The 16,486-nt window shown below is 38.8% G+C and overlaps 3 protein-coding genes across 3 annotated transcripts in view; all 3 read right to left on the bottom strand.

The window, feature by feature from the left end:
* The window catches only part of ulk2 (unc-51 like autophagy activating kinase 2), a 61,098-nt gene extending 59,226 nt beyond the window's left edge, over positions 1-1,872 (bottom strand). The window contains exon 1 of the mRNA XM_074678976.1: positions 690-1,872. Within this exon, the coding sequence (XP_074535077.1) occupies positions 690-779 (90 nt within the window). The 5' untranslated portion in view covers positions 780-1,872. The remainder of the gene's footprint in view (positions 1-689) is intronic.
* A 740-nt stretch (positions 1,873-2,612) lies between these two features.
* On the bottom strand, positions 2,613-5,717 carry tmem97 (transmembrane protein 97). The gene is made up of 3 exons (XM_074679804.1): positions 5,477-5,717; positions 5,252-5,396; positions 2,613-4,022 (listed from the first exon to the last, which is right to left on the bottom strand). Exons 1-3 carry the CDS (start codon positions 5,588-5,590, stop codon positions 3,772-3,774), a joined length of 510 nt encoding a protein of 169 aa, XP_074535905.1. The 5' UTR covers positions 5,591-5,717; the 3' UTR covers positions 2,613-3,771.
* Positions 5,718-6,364: 647 nt separating this feature from the next.
* Positions 6,365-13,510, bottom strand: LOC141798328 (tyrosine kinase receptor Cad96Ca). The gene is made up of 12 exons (XM_074680210.1): positions 13,410-13,510; positions 13,139-13,220; positions 12,967-13,060; positions 11,769-11,976; positions 11,383-11,521; positions 10,944-11,042; positions 10,669-10,829; positions 9,154-9,291; positions 7,473-7,584; positions 7,131-7,230; positions 6,880-6,979; positions 6,365-6,691 (listed from the first exon to the last, which is right to left on the bottom strand). The coding sequence occupies exons 2-12, from the start codon at positions 13,179-13,181 to the stop codon at positions 6,581-6,583; spliced, it is 1,305 nt and encodes a 434-aa protein (XP_074536311.1). The 5' UTR covers positions 13,182-13,220; positions 13,410-13,510; the 3' UTR covers positions 6,365-6,580.
* Positions 13,511-16,486: the final 2,976 nt, after the last annotated feature.

Raw genomic sequence — 16,486 nt, 5'->3', positions numbered from 1 at the left:
ATGCATCCCTACAACACACTGCTCTGTCTGATTGACTTTAATGCTGAGAATTTGCAAACTTTCATGTTATCTTATTATCTCCGTATCCACTTTGGTTTCTGGGCTCTTTCTTTGCCAAATGGTGCTTTCTTTGAAGCCTGTTATGGGCTGGGGATATCATTCATGCATGACTCGATAATAAAATACATCATCATCTTGGGAAGGTCTATCCTGAAAAAACAACAACAAAGAAACACTGTGTGACCCAAATGGAAAAAACTGATACACAAAACTAAAATAGGTATGAATTTGCAACTGTTACGTAAGTGAGGCTTGCATCCTTAAAAAGGAAAAACACTGCACCCCATCCTCCATCCTGCCTCCTCTTTACGTCAGCGAGTCATTCACTGCTGCCTGACTCATCCTGGTTTCATGAATGAACCAAACCACATGAACACATTTAGACATTTAGACATTTAACCAGTAAAATTATGCTAAAATCAACCATTGCAGCCACGAGATTTCCTGTAGATATCGAGACCCAGGCAGTGCAGTTTACCACCCTCTAAAATTAGTGACAGCCCACATATGCTGTTTCTGCTGCAGAACTGCATCCTGCATTGACCCAGATTTTCATATGAAGCATCATGCCCCTTCTTCCCTGCAGGAGAGAAAAGCCAGAACACACTGCAGACATGCTGTTTACTTACCTTCCTGTGTCTTCCTTTGAACACCACAGCGAAGGCTCCATGTCCTACCAGGTCTTTTCTGCTGTACTCAAAGTCCCCCACGGTCTCCATTGTAATGGTGTGATGGTCCAGCTGGTGGGTAAACCTTGAGTCTTGGTGGGTAAACCTTGGGTCCTGCTTTGGAATGAATGATCCACTCAATCCAGGTGATGCTTGTTCTGCAGATTTATCTCATGATAGGTGTCTTTTTTATATTTGAGTTATAGTTTCAAGGATTTCTCAAGCAGAGAGGGTTTCAGGCAAAAGAAGCAATTTGGAGTCCTCAATTTGAAAATTTCAGTGAGATTTTTTCCACAAATATTGGATATTTCTTCCACTTTTACGAGCTAGTGTTGAATGCATCAGCAGATTAAGAGATGATGTAAATATTTGTCTCTTCCCCCTGGTGTGACCTATTGTTGCATAAATAGGAGTCACAGTCAGGACATGATGCACTTACTTGGCCTGTAATTACGTTGGCTGGGATGTTTGTAATGTTACACACAACAGACGGCTCTGAGCATGGCTAGCAACAATCCAGAGCTAAACTGTTCTCAGTGCCAGCTGTCAGTCTTTAACCCAGTTGGATAGATGCAATCCAGCTTTGCATTGACTCTCCAAGGAGGCTCACTGACACTGTCTGTCCCCAGTCTCCAGACGTGATTCAGAGGGACGGTCTACATGATGCCAGCCCTGCAGGACATGACCGTGCAGAGAGCGAGCAGCTACAGACAGAGAGCTATCTGTTAGCCTGACAGTGACATAACAACACAGAGGATGCTACAGCTAACCTCATAGTAAGTCCCTGCAGACATGCTTACAATAACATGCAAATGATCTGGAGTCCTTATAGTCTTCGAGAAAGGTCCACATGAAAAAAACACGTCTCCTCTTGAGGGACACAGATGATTCATCCGTTGAGCATCATTTTCTCCCATTAACGTTCATTTCGATGCTTCCCCCGTCGTCCAGCCTCAGCTAATGTTAGCCCCGTTAACAGCTACTGTGTCCGTCTATATGAAAATACACGGTAATCGACAGTCCGTGAAGCAGCTGTTTAAAATAAAGAGTTATTAATCTGTGTACAGAGCTGTCAAAGCTCCACACACAAACAGCAGAAGCTCCTCTCCTCCTGCTGTTCACTCTAACAATACTGGAACGTAGAGCGCTCTTCTTTCTATATATGCTATCCCTCCGCGGTGACTGGCTCAGCCTCTCCTTCCGCTGCGAAGGTTAGTTCCTCTACTTAGACAGAATGATGGTTTGCCTAATTGCCTAATTCGTTGTATGTATTGATACCCCTGTTTATTTTCTTTTATCACTTTTAAGTGTATTTTTGTAACACATTTTTTCTCCTATTTGTACTTTAAATTCTTACTTTTAGTCTCCCCTTTTGTTACCAATAAAGCTATTCTCTCTTTTTTTAAAACCCCAGTTTCTTTGCCTTGACTTTAATCTAAATCATGTCATAAACTGGGTCTTTTTAAAATATATATATATATTTTATCGTGATTTTTTCTCTTTTACTATCCTTTTTATTGTGTTTGCAGTATCTGACAAATACCACGTGTAATTTTGATATTTTTTAAATAAAGTCATAAAAAGTAAGCAACAAAATATGTGAATGCATCAGATATTGAGAATGATTGAAATGATTTTGATATTTCAAACTATGGCTCTTCACATATTTTTCCAATGCAAATTAGCTTGGGTAACTGCACGTCATGGCCATCCATGGAGAAATTTAATTTTATCATCTTGCTGAATGCTGTAATCTGCTTCATAGACATTTTTTCAGCTTGAACAATAAACAGGAAAATATTCAGTAATAATATAAACAATATTTTATTATTAAAAACAGCTTTTAAAACAGACAGCTCTAAAGTTTGTATGTATTTATGGGTGGAAAAGGAAGTATTAAACAAGCATACCGTGTATCAGTCTACCATGCAAAACCTTCATTTAGCTCTGACGCCCTCTGGTGGCTAAAAAGTAGTGGCTGAAAATAACCTGTTTGTGTTTTTAACAGAGCTGACTTGAGAAAAAAAAATCTCAGTTGATTTCATATAGGTCACTGATACTACCAGCACTTATATCAATGTGAATCCAGAGACCGTTCATCATTCGCTCTGGAGATGCTAACACTCAAAATCTGGGACAAGGCATCTGGTGTGATAATTTTGAGCTTTGTCCCAGGGTTTCTTTGTTTGCTTATCGTTTTGTTGTTGTTGGTGGTGGTGATGGTAGTGCACCAGAACTGGGAAATGGATTTCACCAGTACAACTTCTTTTAACTTTTAAAAAAGTTTTACACTCATAAATAAAAGGTCCAAGAAACCAAACCCTCTTTGTGCCTTCTTTCAAATTTATCCCACTCTTTTAAAAGAAAGCTGCTAAAACATTCAAGATACTCTCTGAGTTTGATGTTCTTTATATTTATTTCCTTTTACTAATGACTTAAAATCCTGCTTGTAAAAAGAGGAACATATTTTGAAGTAAAATAAAAAAATTACATCACTTCATACTTAAAACAAGTGTTTCCCTCAAGTTAAAAACATCTAAAGTGGTCAATCTGACACGTTTCACAACCTGATCATGGCACCAGTGGTTGTTAAATGTGACTTAAGACAAACAGGAGTACAGGAGTTTATAAAGTCTGATTTCTTTGTTGCATTAAAAATTTCCTCTTTCTTTCCAGCATTGTATAGATTGCATTAGATTATGTGAAAATGCATAAATGCATATATTCTTATACAGAAGGCACTGGACAGGTGTAAACTCAGACTGATGACTTAGTAATGTCAATTCAAGATATGAGGTACAAATGTGTTACCTTTTATAATGATTTATCTTTTATCAGATTAAAAAAAACATGTCCAACATGTTTTTAGTTTACAGAGAAACATTAAAGGAAAACATTTGAGCTTATAGAACAATGTGCTTAAAGTCCCAATGTATTTCAGTCTGCGTCTCACAGCTTAATGAATGTATTTACAAACACAAAGTCATGAAAATTAACATTTTATAAAATAAGAGATATTTAATCCCTGCAGGCTGGATAAGGGTCACTTCTTCTTGGCTTTGACTGTAGTGTTGTACGAGGAGGAGAACAGCATGGTGAGGAGCAGCAGCACAGGTATCAGCAGGTACGGAGCATAAATGGAGACCAGCAGCCAGCGCTCCTGCAGGGTCTGGGGACCAGGATGGGGTTCCAGAGGGAACTGGTAGAAGAGGATGTGAGCAAGGATCGGGACAAGCGTGGTGGCGACATGTGTGGCGTAAACTATGGTGGGAGTCCTGATCCACTTACAGCCACCTGAGGAAGGGAAACATGAAAGAAGTGGTAAAGAGGATCCAAGCACTGTGTCTTTGGTTTAAACTGGTTAACAAACTGGTTAGAAAGACCACAGAGCCGTTGGACCATGAACCACACATATACAAATATCTATAGGCTGATCATTTAAACACAAGTTCTAACTGTTATTTCACATTTAAAATGACATGAAAAAACACATGGCCATGTCTAAGAAAAAAAGGAATCAAAGTAACCGACCGTTCACTTAAAAACTAATTAAATTCTTGTTTTTTCATCATAATATTTTAGCAAATATATTGACAATATGTGGTGGCTGTTTAGATTTGAGCAAGGAAGACTTTGATGTTGCAAACAATAATAAAAAATCTTTTAGATTAATTTGTGTTTGTAGTTTTAAGTATGAAAAGTGGGTAAAAAATGTTTATTATGTATGTGGAAACATACTTAGTGCCACCTGTGCAAAAGTCAGGGCCCCAGTTTGGGCACTCGAGTCAGAAAAAGTCTGAATCTGTCCCCAAACTGAGTCAGAGATTTTCTTCAAGAATGGGAATTTTGCTTTCCCATATTGTAAACATGGACATAAAGTGAGAATTCTGGATGTTCATAACACATGCAGATCTGCAAACCTTTGTTTTATTATAACAGATTTGTTTGAAGTGGCAGAAATATCAAGAAATAAAACCATAACTACCTGTACCTACTACCTGTTTTTCTCCTTGAAGTTCATTGAGTCTCCAGCAGAGGTCAGGTTTAAGCTGGTTTCTAGCTAACTGCTAACGCTCGAGCAGGAAGCAGCAAACCAAAATTCATTGGAAAAAACTCAGATTTAACGGCGACTTGTTTAATGGTGTCAATAGATCAAAAATGTATAAATTGTGTATTCAACCCTAAACTTGTGGTCTCAATAAATCCATCGGCGTCTTTCTTTGACGCTTTCGTAGAGAAAATGCGTTGTTTGGTCTTTTTTTCCCCACATGATCGACTGGGCTAAAGTGGCGACAATGTGAATCAAAAGTTGGATTTATGCAGAAACTTTAAACAGTTTACTATTAATACTGTCCGTCAAATGAGCTCTATTAAGTACAAAACTACAGTACTTGTGTATTTGCAACTGTTTAAATTAACAACATAACAATAAAACTGATGAATTATAAAGCAGGTTTGGTGTGAGACTTTAATTTCATGCAACCATCATACAGATGTCATGCTACATTTTAACTTTCACTGACCTTTTAGGAAAGCATATGCTGCGATGGGAAAGAAAGGTAGCTGCAACAAAGCCTCGCAGAAAATGAAAGACCTGAACCACTCCGGAGGATCCAGGACCATGGGGTCTTTGAACTCCTCCGCGTACCACTTCAGGAGATCTTTCAGCTGCAGGAAAAACACAGAGTGAAAACTTTTAACTTACTGCTGGATCACGTTTTCGTCTGAGTCCTGGAGCTGCTGCTTACCGGCTGAGGATACACATGTCCGGGCAGCAGAGCCTGTAGGTCAATAAATAACGTGATAGGAATATGAGAGGCGAAATAAAAGAAGAAGATTATTTCTAAAACACGTAGAGACATTATTAATGCTTCTATGGTTCAAAAGACAGTAATAGAAAAGGGACAGGGGTCACTGGACTACTATGTCGTAAAAACGCATGTTCAGGAGGCGGATCCTATTGGTTCTCAAAGACACGGAGGCGTTCCTGAACGCACCATGCGTTGAAAACAAGAAGGGCATTGGTCAGGCTGCTGCAGGTGTGTGTCGAAAATACAGGATACTTGTTCACGGTAACTTTTAAATTTTATTGTTCTATAAATCTCTAAAATAAATAAATAAGTGTTGAAAGAATTTATTGATTAAAGTCCATGTAAAGCAACTTCAGAAACTTTAAATGACACATGTGTCTGCTGTGTGACAAACCCGCAACAAAAATGTATTGCTGCCACACACGGACTTTTAAAAAGAGCTGTCAATCATGTAAAGTTACTACAGGGGCCCTCGAGGGACATCCCCTTTTTAATATATAGGTGCATATCAGGACCCCACCATGATCTGACAAAGCTCCGTATATTATTAACATTGTGTTAAACTCTGAAAATATAAAATGAAACATTAAAAATGGTCTGATATTTCTTCGTCAATATAATAATATTTATTTATTTATTTATTTATTTATTTATTTATTTTTATTTATTTATTTATTTTTTTACAAAATTTCAACATTCCAAACATTTGGAAACATGTCCAGAAAGGGATAAAGAAGTACACCCTTTGTTTCATCAGCAATAAAGTGAACAGGCTGATCCGTTGCCTCTAACTTTGCAGACAAGTTGACACAATATCTAAAAAATTTTCAAAAACAAAAAAAGGTTTGACACTACAGCAGTTTGAACAATAGAAAAATAGATTTGACTTATTTAAAGATGTTGATCATGATATAAACTGTTATTTCAGCATTTGAACTATTTTAAGAGTATATTTTTGTACAATTATTCAAAAACAACACAATTTTAATCTTCTTTTAATCCTCCTGTTGTACCCTTGGCGCCTGAGATGCTGACTCTCACTTAGATGGTGTTTGTATCCTCCAAAGAGATGCTGGCTCCTCGCAGACATTTAGCTTCGTGATATTCAGCTTCATCTTTCAAGAGCTGCGGACTCTCAACATCAACGTAATCCTACAAAACAGCAGGGAAAAGTTTACTTTTGACAAATATTTAACCTGTTAAAAAGCCTTTCAAACAAATTTACGTTTTTACTCGTCTCATGATTCAGGTTATCATCATTTCTACAACACACTCTTAGCATGAGTGAGAGTGAAATTTCTCATGTCTGAAAACTTCAATAAGCAGTCATTGTGTCTTACTGCATCGTTTTCAATGATGTTCTCCAGCATGGTGACGATGTTTGTGAAGGAGGGTCTCAGTGTGTAAGGCTCCAGCCAACAATCCCTCATGATGTGAAGTCTGTGGAGTAGTCCAGTCCAATAGATCAACATTTATGCTGCTCAAATATCCACCAACTGGATCATTGAAGATTCATAGATTGTTTTTCAGGGTATAAATCTTATCAGAGATGAGACCTGAAAAGTACATGAGCCTGTTAGTATTCACTTACATCTCTGGTCTGCAGCCCTCTGGGTTTGTGTTTTTATGACCAATACAGATGTGATACACCACTGCATCTGATGTCTCCAGGTTTGGGTAAGGGAGGGTTCCTGAAAATGGAAACAAAAAGACTTTTATCCTGATCAAATCACTCTTTTTTACTGAAAATCTGAGGTTACCTGCTTGCCTCAATGCTTATTAATCTCATGGACAAAGAAATCAATGAGCAGTTCTAGATATTTGGCCAGTTTGAATGTTTCATTGTGTCAAAATCATGAAAAAGTATCACTAAAATACATCAAAAAGAGATGATAAAAAACAAAAGTCTGAAGAATATATGTCATCAGCTCACCAAATGTCTGCATCTCCCACAGCACGATGCCAAACGCCCACACGTCTCCCTTGAAGCTGTAGTAGTTGTTCTTGAAGTACTCAGGCGGGTACCAACGGAGCGGCACACGCTGCTGTGGAAGTTTAAACACACACACACACACACACACACACACACACACACACACACACACACACACACACACACACACACACACACACACACACACACACACACACACACACACATAAAAAGTTTTGCAAAAGAAGAAGTCAGAGTGTGTTAAACTACATCTCATGCTCTAGTTTTCTTCAACATTGTGTGGTGTTTAATTTCCAAACTTCCAAAACAACCTGGCAAGCACTATGGTCAATTCAGGGTCCAAAAAACTGGTAAGACCAAAATGCTTTGCTAAAGTCTTTAAATGGGGACTAAAAATGCAGATGATGGAGGTCTCAGTGGTTACGTCTGTGTCGACTGTGGCTGGAGGAGCTGGAGTATGGATGCTCGCTTATGTCTTAAAACAGACTCTAAGGGTCACGGAAAGTTCAATGACTTCCCTGCTGAAAAAATTAAAATACTAAGTTTACTAAAATTTAGCATACTTTTGCATACTTAGAGCCACACTTCTCATCAATATACATCGAGTTTGTTTATGATAAGTACACTTAAAGCATGCTATTTTGGAACAACTAATTATGTATTTAGTATATTTTAATTGTCATTAAATTGTAATTAAGCTCAACTTAAAGTTTATTTTTTGTACTTTTATGTACTAAAGTGGAAAAACTTAAAGTATATTTTGTATACTTTAAGTATTAAACTTAATATGTACTGATATATGTTTATTTCGTTAACTTAAAGAGTATTTTGGTTGTATTTGAAATACATTAAAATTATTTTTAGTGTCTCATAAATATATTAGCTTTGTACTTTTAGAATTTTTCTACTGTGGTAATAATATGCTCCATTGTACTATTAGCTTCTTCCAAATACTAAAAGAGCATATTCAGCAGTTGATAATCAATATACTTTATTATTATTTGCTAAACCTTCTACATTGCACAATCTTGCAAATGTATTACCAGTATACCACAGGCTGAGTGTGTTTTCATAGAAATGCTATTGAACACTTTCCAAAACAATGTCTTGAGGTAAAATCACCAATAACTACATAATTAATTCAAACATAACTTAAAATGCTGTCTGACTTAATATTTGATATTAAAATGTGTACTTTTAAAATATGCTTTCAGTGTACGTTACAATTAAATTTGAAGAGTACATCATAAAAATACCAAAAGTTTATGTAAAAACAAATTTTAAATTAGTACACTTACACACAATACACCTGACTTTTACTTAAAGTTTATTTTCGTGTAATATATTTCTATAAAGTGCATTAAAGTGTAACTATTTTAAAGTGTGTTAAAAGTGTTAGCGTTAAAACAGTATGTTAGTATACTTTTTATATATTAACAAAAAGTACAATTTGTGTTAATACATTTTCAATATACTTTTGAAAAAAGGCATATAATTGAAATTCAATAAAGTACTTTTTTTTCCCACCAGGGTTGTCACATTTTCCATGACCCTCCTGTTAATATGAAGGAGGCAGGCTTTCTAACCTACGCCACAGCTGGTCTGAGGGAGCTCTAAATGTTTATCCATTCGACTTCTGATGTGTGTGTTATTGTCTTACTCGCGGGTTTCTCCAGCGGCTACTCCGTCGGCTCGTCATACTCGTCAGATCCCGAGCCAGGCCAAACTCTCCAACTTTCACCTCCCAGGGAAACTTATTGACCATGATGTTCCTCAAAGCCAGGTCACAGTGAAGGATCTACAGGACAGACACAACATGACCTTTTAGAACAACTTATAGGTACATACACACCTGATCGAGATGTTAAGACCTGTTGAAAACAACAAACTGAAACAGGCTGCTCATCGGGTGATTAAAAGTTGAAGACCACAGCTGAAAAAGACAGAAAACCTCCTTAAATAGAAATTAAAGTTTGAAAAGAGGAATCAGGAATGACGAGCTCCACCATTCTTGTTGATCACTGCAAAAATCTGTTTCATGTTTGATGCAAGTGTTTCCAGGAGGGTACTGGGAACGTTGCTCCAGGCAGTAAAGATGGCTTCATGGAGACTGATGTCCATTTTTATAAACGTGGCTCTCCATCCATCCTCAAATGTTCTCAATGTGATTTAGATCAGGGGAACACACAGGATGGTCCAAAGAGTGATGTTATTCCTCTGGGAGAAATCCTTTGTCAGCAGGCGTTGTCCTGTTGATAAACCCAGTCATTCCCACACAGACCAGGGCCCTCAGTCATGAAGGAGGCCTCCTGCAACATCCCCACATAACCAACTGCTGTTTGACGCCCCTGACCAACCTGAAGCTCCATTGGTCCTTTGAAGGAAAAAGCCCCAGATCATTATGGCGCCCCCTCCACTGTGCTGTGTGGACAACATCTTCAGTGGGATCTTCTTGTCATGCAGGTAACGTTGGAAGCCATCAGGACTATCAAGGTGAATTTTTTCTCCTCAGAGAATCAAACTTTCTTCCCTTTTCAGTGTCCCATGTTTGGTGCTCTCTTCAAAGTCCAAACGGCGAGTTTGTGGCGCCGAAGGAAAGAGGCCTTTGAAGACTATTTTTGTTCTTAAGCTCTTCTCTCACTAGTGCTGTCTGATGGTTACTGGGCAGCAGTCAGCACCAGTAAAAGCCTGAATTTGGGTCGATGGTTGTCATGACGGACAGTTCAATAACCCTCAGGATCTTTGAACAAATTCAAAGTGACTGCGTCCAACCTCAGCAGGGATGACGCGCTGAGGGGTCTTGATTATGCAGCTCAACAATCCAACCACATTCAAAGAGAGAAAGCTTTTATGTTTTTACCATCAGGAGGTCATGACAGAGTGAACGCTTGACAGAAATTCACAGTTGATTCACATTTTTGTGCAGATTTTGTCTTTTAAAGTCTGTGGTCCTAAACTTTTGATCAGCTGATGTACAGCCTATTTCACTTTACATGTTAGCAATAAACTGCTTACTCAGTTTTTATTGTCTTACTCCCATTTTTCCATTGCTTTTTGAAACTTTACTTAAACCTCTTTAAGAAAAATGTAAATTCATGCAATTTTTTTTCAACTGCTCTAAAAATTTTGATCAGGTGTGTATTTTTAAAATTGAAGATTTATGATGAGCTGTCACCATTTTTGAGCGCAGGTGCTGCATGGCCAGAGCGATGTGGTAGGAGGCGATAGTGAGGAGGCTCTGCAGCTCCTTGTCTGCACTGAGGTGAGCTCTATTGGTCTGCAGGAAGGTCCTCAGGGTGCCGTAACTCACATACTCCATGATCAGGATGTAAGGCTCTGCACCAATCAACACAAGAGGCTCTTTAAAGCATGCAGTGTACACAATTTCTATGAATCCACAGGAGTGTCTGAAACAGAGAGCAGATTGCTGTGAGTTTCTGAAACTCTCACCCTCTGAGGTGTTCCAGTCCAGCAGCTGCAGGATGTTTTTATGATGCACCAGTTTCCTCATGATGGAAACTTCTGTCTCCACACTTTTGGGACGAACTCCTGGTGAAAAACAAAGATAGAAAGATAAAGTCTGCCTGTAGCTCCGCCCCTCAACAGATCTGCAGGGGGCTGGCCAGTCAGAGAGAAAGGGTGTGTCGATCAGGGAGCCTTAAAGAGACAGTATCCAAAACAGAATATTTCAACAGAGGCTAAAAAAGAGGTTTTTCTGAGCTGTTAATGTTCAAAGATATCATGTTGTCTCATTTGCACAAAATGCTCAGTCCTCAGACGGTTTCCTGTGGGTACAGCCTCTGGTTTTGTTTTGTGTCCAGGTTGTGAGACATCTGTCTCTTTGCTTTCTGTTTCACATCTTTGAGACTGAAACTCCTCTCCTCCGTACCTTCCTTACTGAGCTTGCAGGTGAACATGCTGTGGCCTTTACATGTCCCTCTGGTCATCCTGGCCTGGTAGAAGACGCCCTCCTTCCCCGCTTTGATCAGCTGCAGCAGGTTCAGGTCTGCCTTCGTGAAACGAGGACTCTGTGTTGCATTGAGAAGGAAGGAGATGATCAGTGCGCTGTTGAAGCTTCAAAAGCAAGTTAAGATTTCTATGAAGTGAAACGGGCTGCAGCTTGAAATAGAAATGCACAGAAATCCACAACAAAACAAACAGGACACAGACCTGTTTCTGTTAATGTAATGCCATGATATTTACAACATTTTTAACCAGTTAATTCTGTGGAAATCTTTTAGCTTGTTGTGTTTGTGTAGGTGCTGTGGCAGTCACCTGCTGCAGGCCTTTCCACAGCCTCCTGGAGGACAGCCTGACCCTGGTACTGGGCCTCGGGGGCATCTCAGCCTCCTCCTCCTCCTCCCTCTCCTCCTCTGATGGGACCGGCCTCACAGGACTGGTTGGAGCTTCCCCCCGAGGAACAGCTCTCTGCATCAGTGTGCTTCCCCGCAGCTCCCGAACTCTCTTCAGCAGAAAATTATATCTGCAAGAAACGATGAGTTTAAGTCACTGAACTGTTTTTTTTTTTGGAAGAAGGTTGAAAACTTTAGAGCACTTCATCCTTCATTCTGCCGAAAAGATGAAGGTTTCTTTTTCTAGGTGGACTTGGCTCCTGCCCACAGCACCAAAACAACTACCAAAGATTCTCTCACCACAATGTTATTGTTCTTAAACGACCAGCTAACTCTCCTGGTCTGAGCCTCGTAGAGAGTATCTGAGATAATTGCAAAGAAGAAGTTGAGAAACACTGGATCTAAAAAAAAAAAAGAGATGAGCAGGAGTTTCCTGTTAAAGCAGCCTGGCATGTTAATCACACCTCTGACCACCTCTGTGATGCACTAACAAGGAGGAGCCTCATCTGAGTATAAAGTGTAAGAATGAGCAAACCTCTCAGAAGTTGGATAGCTCAGTATTTTGTAATCACATCTTTGGATTGATCAAAGTGAATTTTCAAACAGTTTTAGGGGCTGATTTGAGCTATAATCTAAAATTGTCAAAATTTAAACAAAAAAGGGCTTTAAATATTTTAATTTGCATGCATTCAGTTTAGAATATTTGAAAGTTTAGCATTTGAACTAAATCAGGACAAAAAGAGACGTCTCCTGTGGAAATCTAACAACTGTACGGCTGCAGGCTCTTGAGAACAATCTGACCTGTTTTTACTGACGCATCCCATAACAGCAGACGCAGCAGGGCCCAGGTTTCAAAATATGACCCAAGATGTGATTCTCGTTGTTGTTTTATCTTTGCTGCCATGAGATATGACAAAAACTAGGTCGATTTTAATCCAAAGCTCTCAGTTTCCCCCTGATTGAACCGGTCTGAAGGGTTTTCTCAGACAGAGAGGTGAAGGAAACCCAGCTTTCAGCTGTGTGACCAGGATTCAAACATTAACTTCTTCAAATCCAACACATGAGATTAACATGAGTGGTCTTTGTTTAAATTCTGGATGAAATAGTCTCATCTCTCTTACTTTCTGAGGTAAATCACCCCGAGCAGAAAGAACATGAAGACGGTGAAGGAGAGGGCCGCGATCAGACCGAGGACAGGCGGCTGCAGGTGCCAATCTGTAAGAAGAACAAAAAAAAAGAGAGTCAACATGCTCTCAAAGTGTGTGAAAAAACACACCTGGAGGTAAATCTCACCTGCACACCGTCCAGGGATGGTGGCGGTGATATTGTGCATCATGTCTCCTCCTCAAAGCGTCTGAAAGAGTCTCAGAGCAGCCTGGACAATGAACGCAGCAGAGATCCAAAGAGAGGATGTTTGAACAAAACAATCAAAAACTTATATCAGAGGTTAGACATGAAAAAATTATGAGTTATGTCGAGAAGTTTGGTGAAAGAAAATACAGCTTTAGAGAAAGAAAGAAACAAAAAACACCCCCCCTCACATTTTAACCTGAATCAGCCGTACCTGTGTGTCAGGAGAGCTCCGGTCTGATAAAACATCCTCCAGTGTCTGCAGCTCCACTCTCTGAATGTGTTCTTTGTTTATTCACAGAACAAACATGGAGCTACGCGGAAAAGCTGAAACTCTTGAAGAACCTAAGTATGTGTGTGGTTTGACAGAGGGAGTGTGCTGTTGTGTCAACCACATCACTGAGAGAGGAAATGAACAGTAGCAGCAGGCAGTCTAAGCTGCAAACACAGTGTGTGTGTGTGTGTGTGTGTGTGTGTGTGTGTGTGTGTGTGTGTGTGTGTGTGTGTGTGTGTGTGTGACACTTTACCTGACGCTCTAACAGGGTCGCCCTTTACTGAAGGTTTCCATTGGCTCAAACCTCCTGAAGTCTGTTCATTAGATCATATCAAACTGAAAACTTTGCTTTTAGTGGAAATCATTGGACAGGAATATTCAGATCCTTTACTTCAGTAAAGCTTTAGAAAATGAATCATGAAGTAAACGGGAATAACAGTCAGTTGTAACCTTACGTTTTTAAAGTAACATGAATTACAAAAAGGAACAAGTTACATTCAGACATCAAGGTCAGAAATAGTTAATTGTGGGGGGAATCATCTTCACATACATTATCTTTAATGTTTGATTTTATCATTATTATTTTATTAATAAAGATAATTTGGGGTGACACACAGAAGCCTGTCCCAGCTGTCATTGCATGAGAGGTTGGGTACACCTGCACAGGTCACTCGCCTATCACTGGGCCAACACACCTACAGAAAAAAACACTAAAAAATCTGAGATATATGCAAGTGTTTATGTTTTGTTTTCTGTAAGAATTGTCTCATTAGGCGTTATACAAGCCACATTCAGCTGAGAAGTCCTGAAAACTGTATGATTTCAAGAAATTAAAGACAAAACTGATGCCTGACTGGCTTAAAGTAGATTAAAAAACAAACACACAAACAAATAAATAAATTGCTTAGTTTGGCTAAGTCTCTTGATTTAAGACTTTGACACAGTCAACCATCAGGTCCTTATAGCCAAACTGTCCCTCTTTAACTTCTCCCAGTTGGCACTCAAATGGTTTGAGTCATATCTAACTGGTAGAAGTCAACAGGTTTCTGTGAACAACCAACTTTCATCAGCTCTTAATTCATGCACTGGGGTACCACAAGGATCAATACTTGGACCACTTTTGTTTAGCTCATATATTCATAATCTGCCATCTGTTTGCCCTGAAATCAAAAATCAAATGTATGCAGATGACACTATAATATATGTGCACGCCAAGACAAAACATGTAGCTGCTGCCCAACTCACCAAAGCCATGAATTTACTAACAAATTGGTTAAACAACTCATGCCTTCAACTCAATGTAAATAAACCTGTAGGCATGTTTTTCACTAAAAGACAACTCAACATTGGGCCAAACAACAATTTCTGGTCAAAACATTACTATTGTGTCACAACTCAAGTATCTGGGTGTTGTTGTTGATTCAAAATTTTCATTTAAAGCACACATTAAGAGGGTCAAATTTAGCCGGGTCAATTTTAAATTTATCAGAAATGCACTGACTTTTTATGCTGCCAAATTGTTTATGGATGCTATGATTATGTCACATCTAACATACTGTTTGACAAGCTGGGGCCAAACTTGCAGCTCGTCATTAAAGCCACTAGCCACTCTTTATAAAAAAAAAAACACTTAAAGTGCTGGACCAGAAGCCCAACAGTTCACATCATTGCATTATATTAAATAACCATCAATTACTGAGCTGGGAAGATGTTATTGAATACAAAATTCTACATGATACTGCTCCTCCTCTCCTAATCTCATTCACAGTCCAATACAAAGGCAGACAGGCTACTAGAGGCACCACAAGAGGTGACCTTCTAATTCCATTCAGAAAGAGCACTTTTGGTCAGCAATCATTTTCTGTCTGAGCAATACAACATACACTGTCAAAGACATACACGAATACTCCACTGTTATATCCCATCTCAAATTGTGGCTTACAGACAACTACAGGTGTAGACACTAATCCTGGTCAAATGGGAAACCATGTGTTGGATGTGACATAGTCATTGCTGCTGCCTGCTTTAATATTATGTCTTAATGTAATGTCTTAATGTAATGTCTGATCCCTGCTTTGAATGTGGCCTTTATGATTATTTCTTCACCTTTTGTTGTCTCATGTTCTCACTTTGTGTGATAAGTTGTAAGTCACTTCCTTTTGTTTCAGGCCTTTTTAATAACCATACATTTTATGTATTTTCTTTTGTATTAAATTGTTTCTTCACTTTTGATGTTTACATTGTAAGCTGCCTAGTTTACAACTGGCCGGGGACTACAGCTGGAAATTAGCCGTACAGGCTACAGCTGCCTCTTTTGCTGCATAGTGAATTAAAGGGGACTGTCCAGGAAACAATAAACAAATAATCAAAACTAAACTAGAAAGACATGTTACCCCATTGGCAGGTTATTTTTTACTTTTTAGAGCACCTCAGGCATTGTTTTTGTCTTTAATATCTCAAACTAAGACATTTTTTGGACTTGTATTATTTATAGATATAGGAACAAAGTAAGACATATATACTTATAAATTTGGGTATGACAGAGATAAAAAAAAAAAAAAACTAAGGCAGAAATAATACATGGTACAAAAGAAATGTCTGCAAACAGAATAATTGTTCATGATAAAACTTTCCATTGTTGATTCTTTTTTGTGCTTATCTTTGCCGAATCTAACACCTCTGATAGATTTTGTCTTTTGTAAACATCAGGATCTTTCAGGGGCTTTTAAGATCCTAGCTCTTGGTTTTTCCTCCATGTTTTGTAAAATAAAGACAGATAGAGGATTATTTTAGCCATGAGTCTCTCACACACACTCAGTGTCCGAATGTTTTATGGTAATAATTCCCAACAAAAGTGCCTAATGACTAAAAGTTTAATCTCTGAGGTCTCCAGTGTGTGGGCTGAATGTGAGAATGTGTTGGTCATTTAATAAAAGCAGAAAACGAAAACTCCTTCCACAGTAACGCTGCGTGGGACCCAAATATCAGCTGCAAGCTTTGTTTCGGGGAAGTCTGAG

The sequence above is a fragment of the Halichoeres trimaculatus genome, unplaced genomic scaffold (assembly GCF_033239565.1).
Source record: "Halichoeres trimaculatus isolate MK-OKI-2021-1 unplaced genomic scaffold, fHalTri1.1 fHalTri1_scaffold_9, whole genome shotgun sequence".
NCBI classification, from domain to species: domain Eukaryota; kingdom Metazoa; phylum Chordata; class Actinopteri; order Labriformes; family Labridae; genus Halichoeres; species Halichoeres trimaculatus.
The sequence above is the reverse complement of the archived record's forward strand: the minus strand, read 5'-3'. Positions and strand labels throughout refer to the sequence as shown.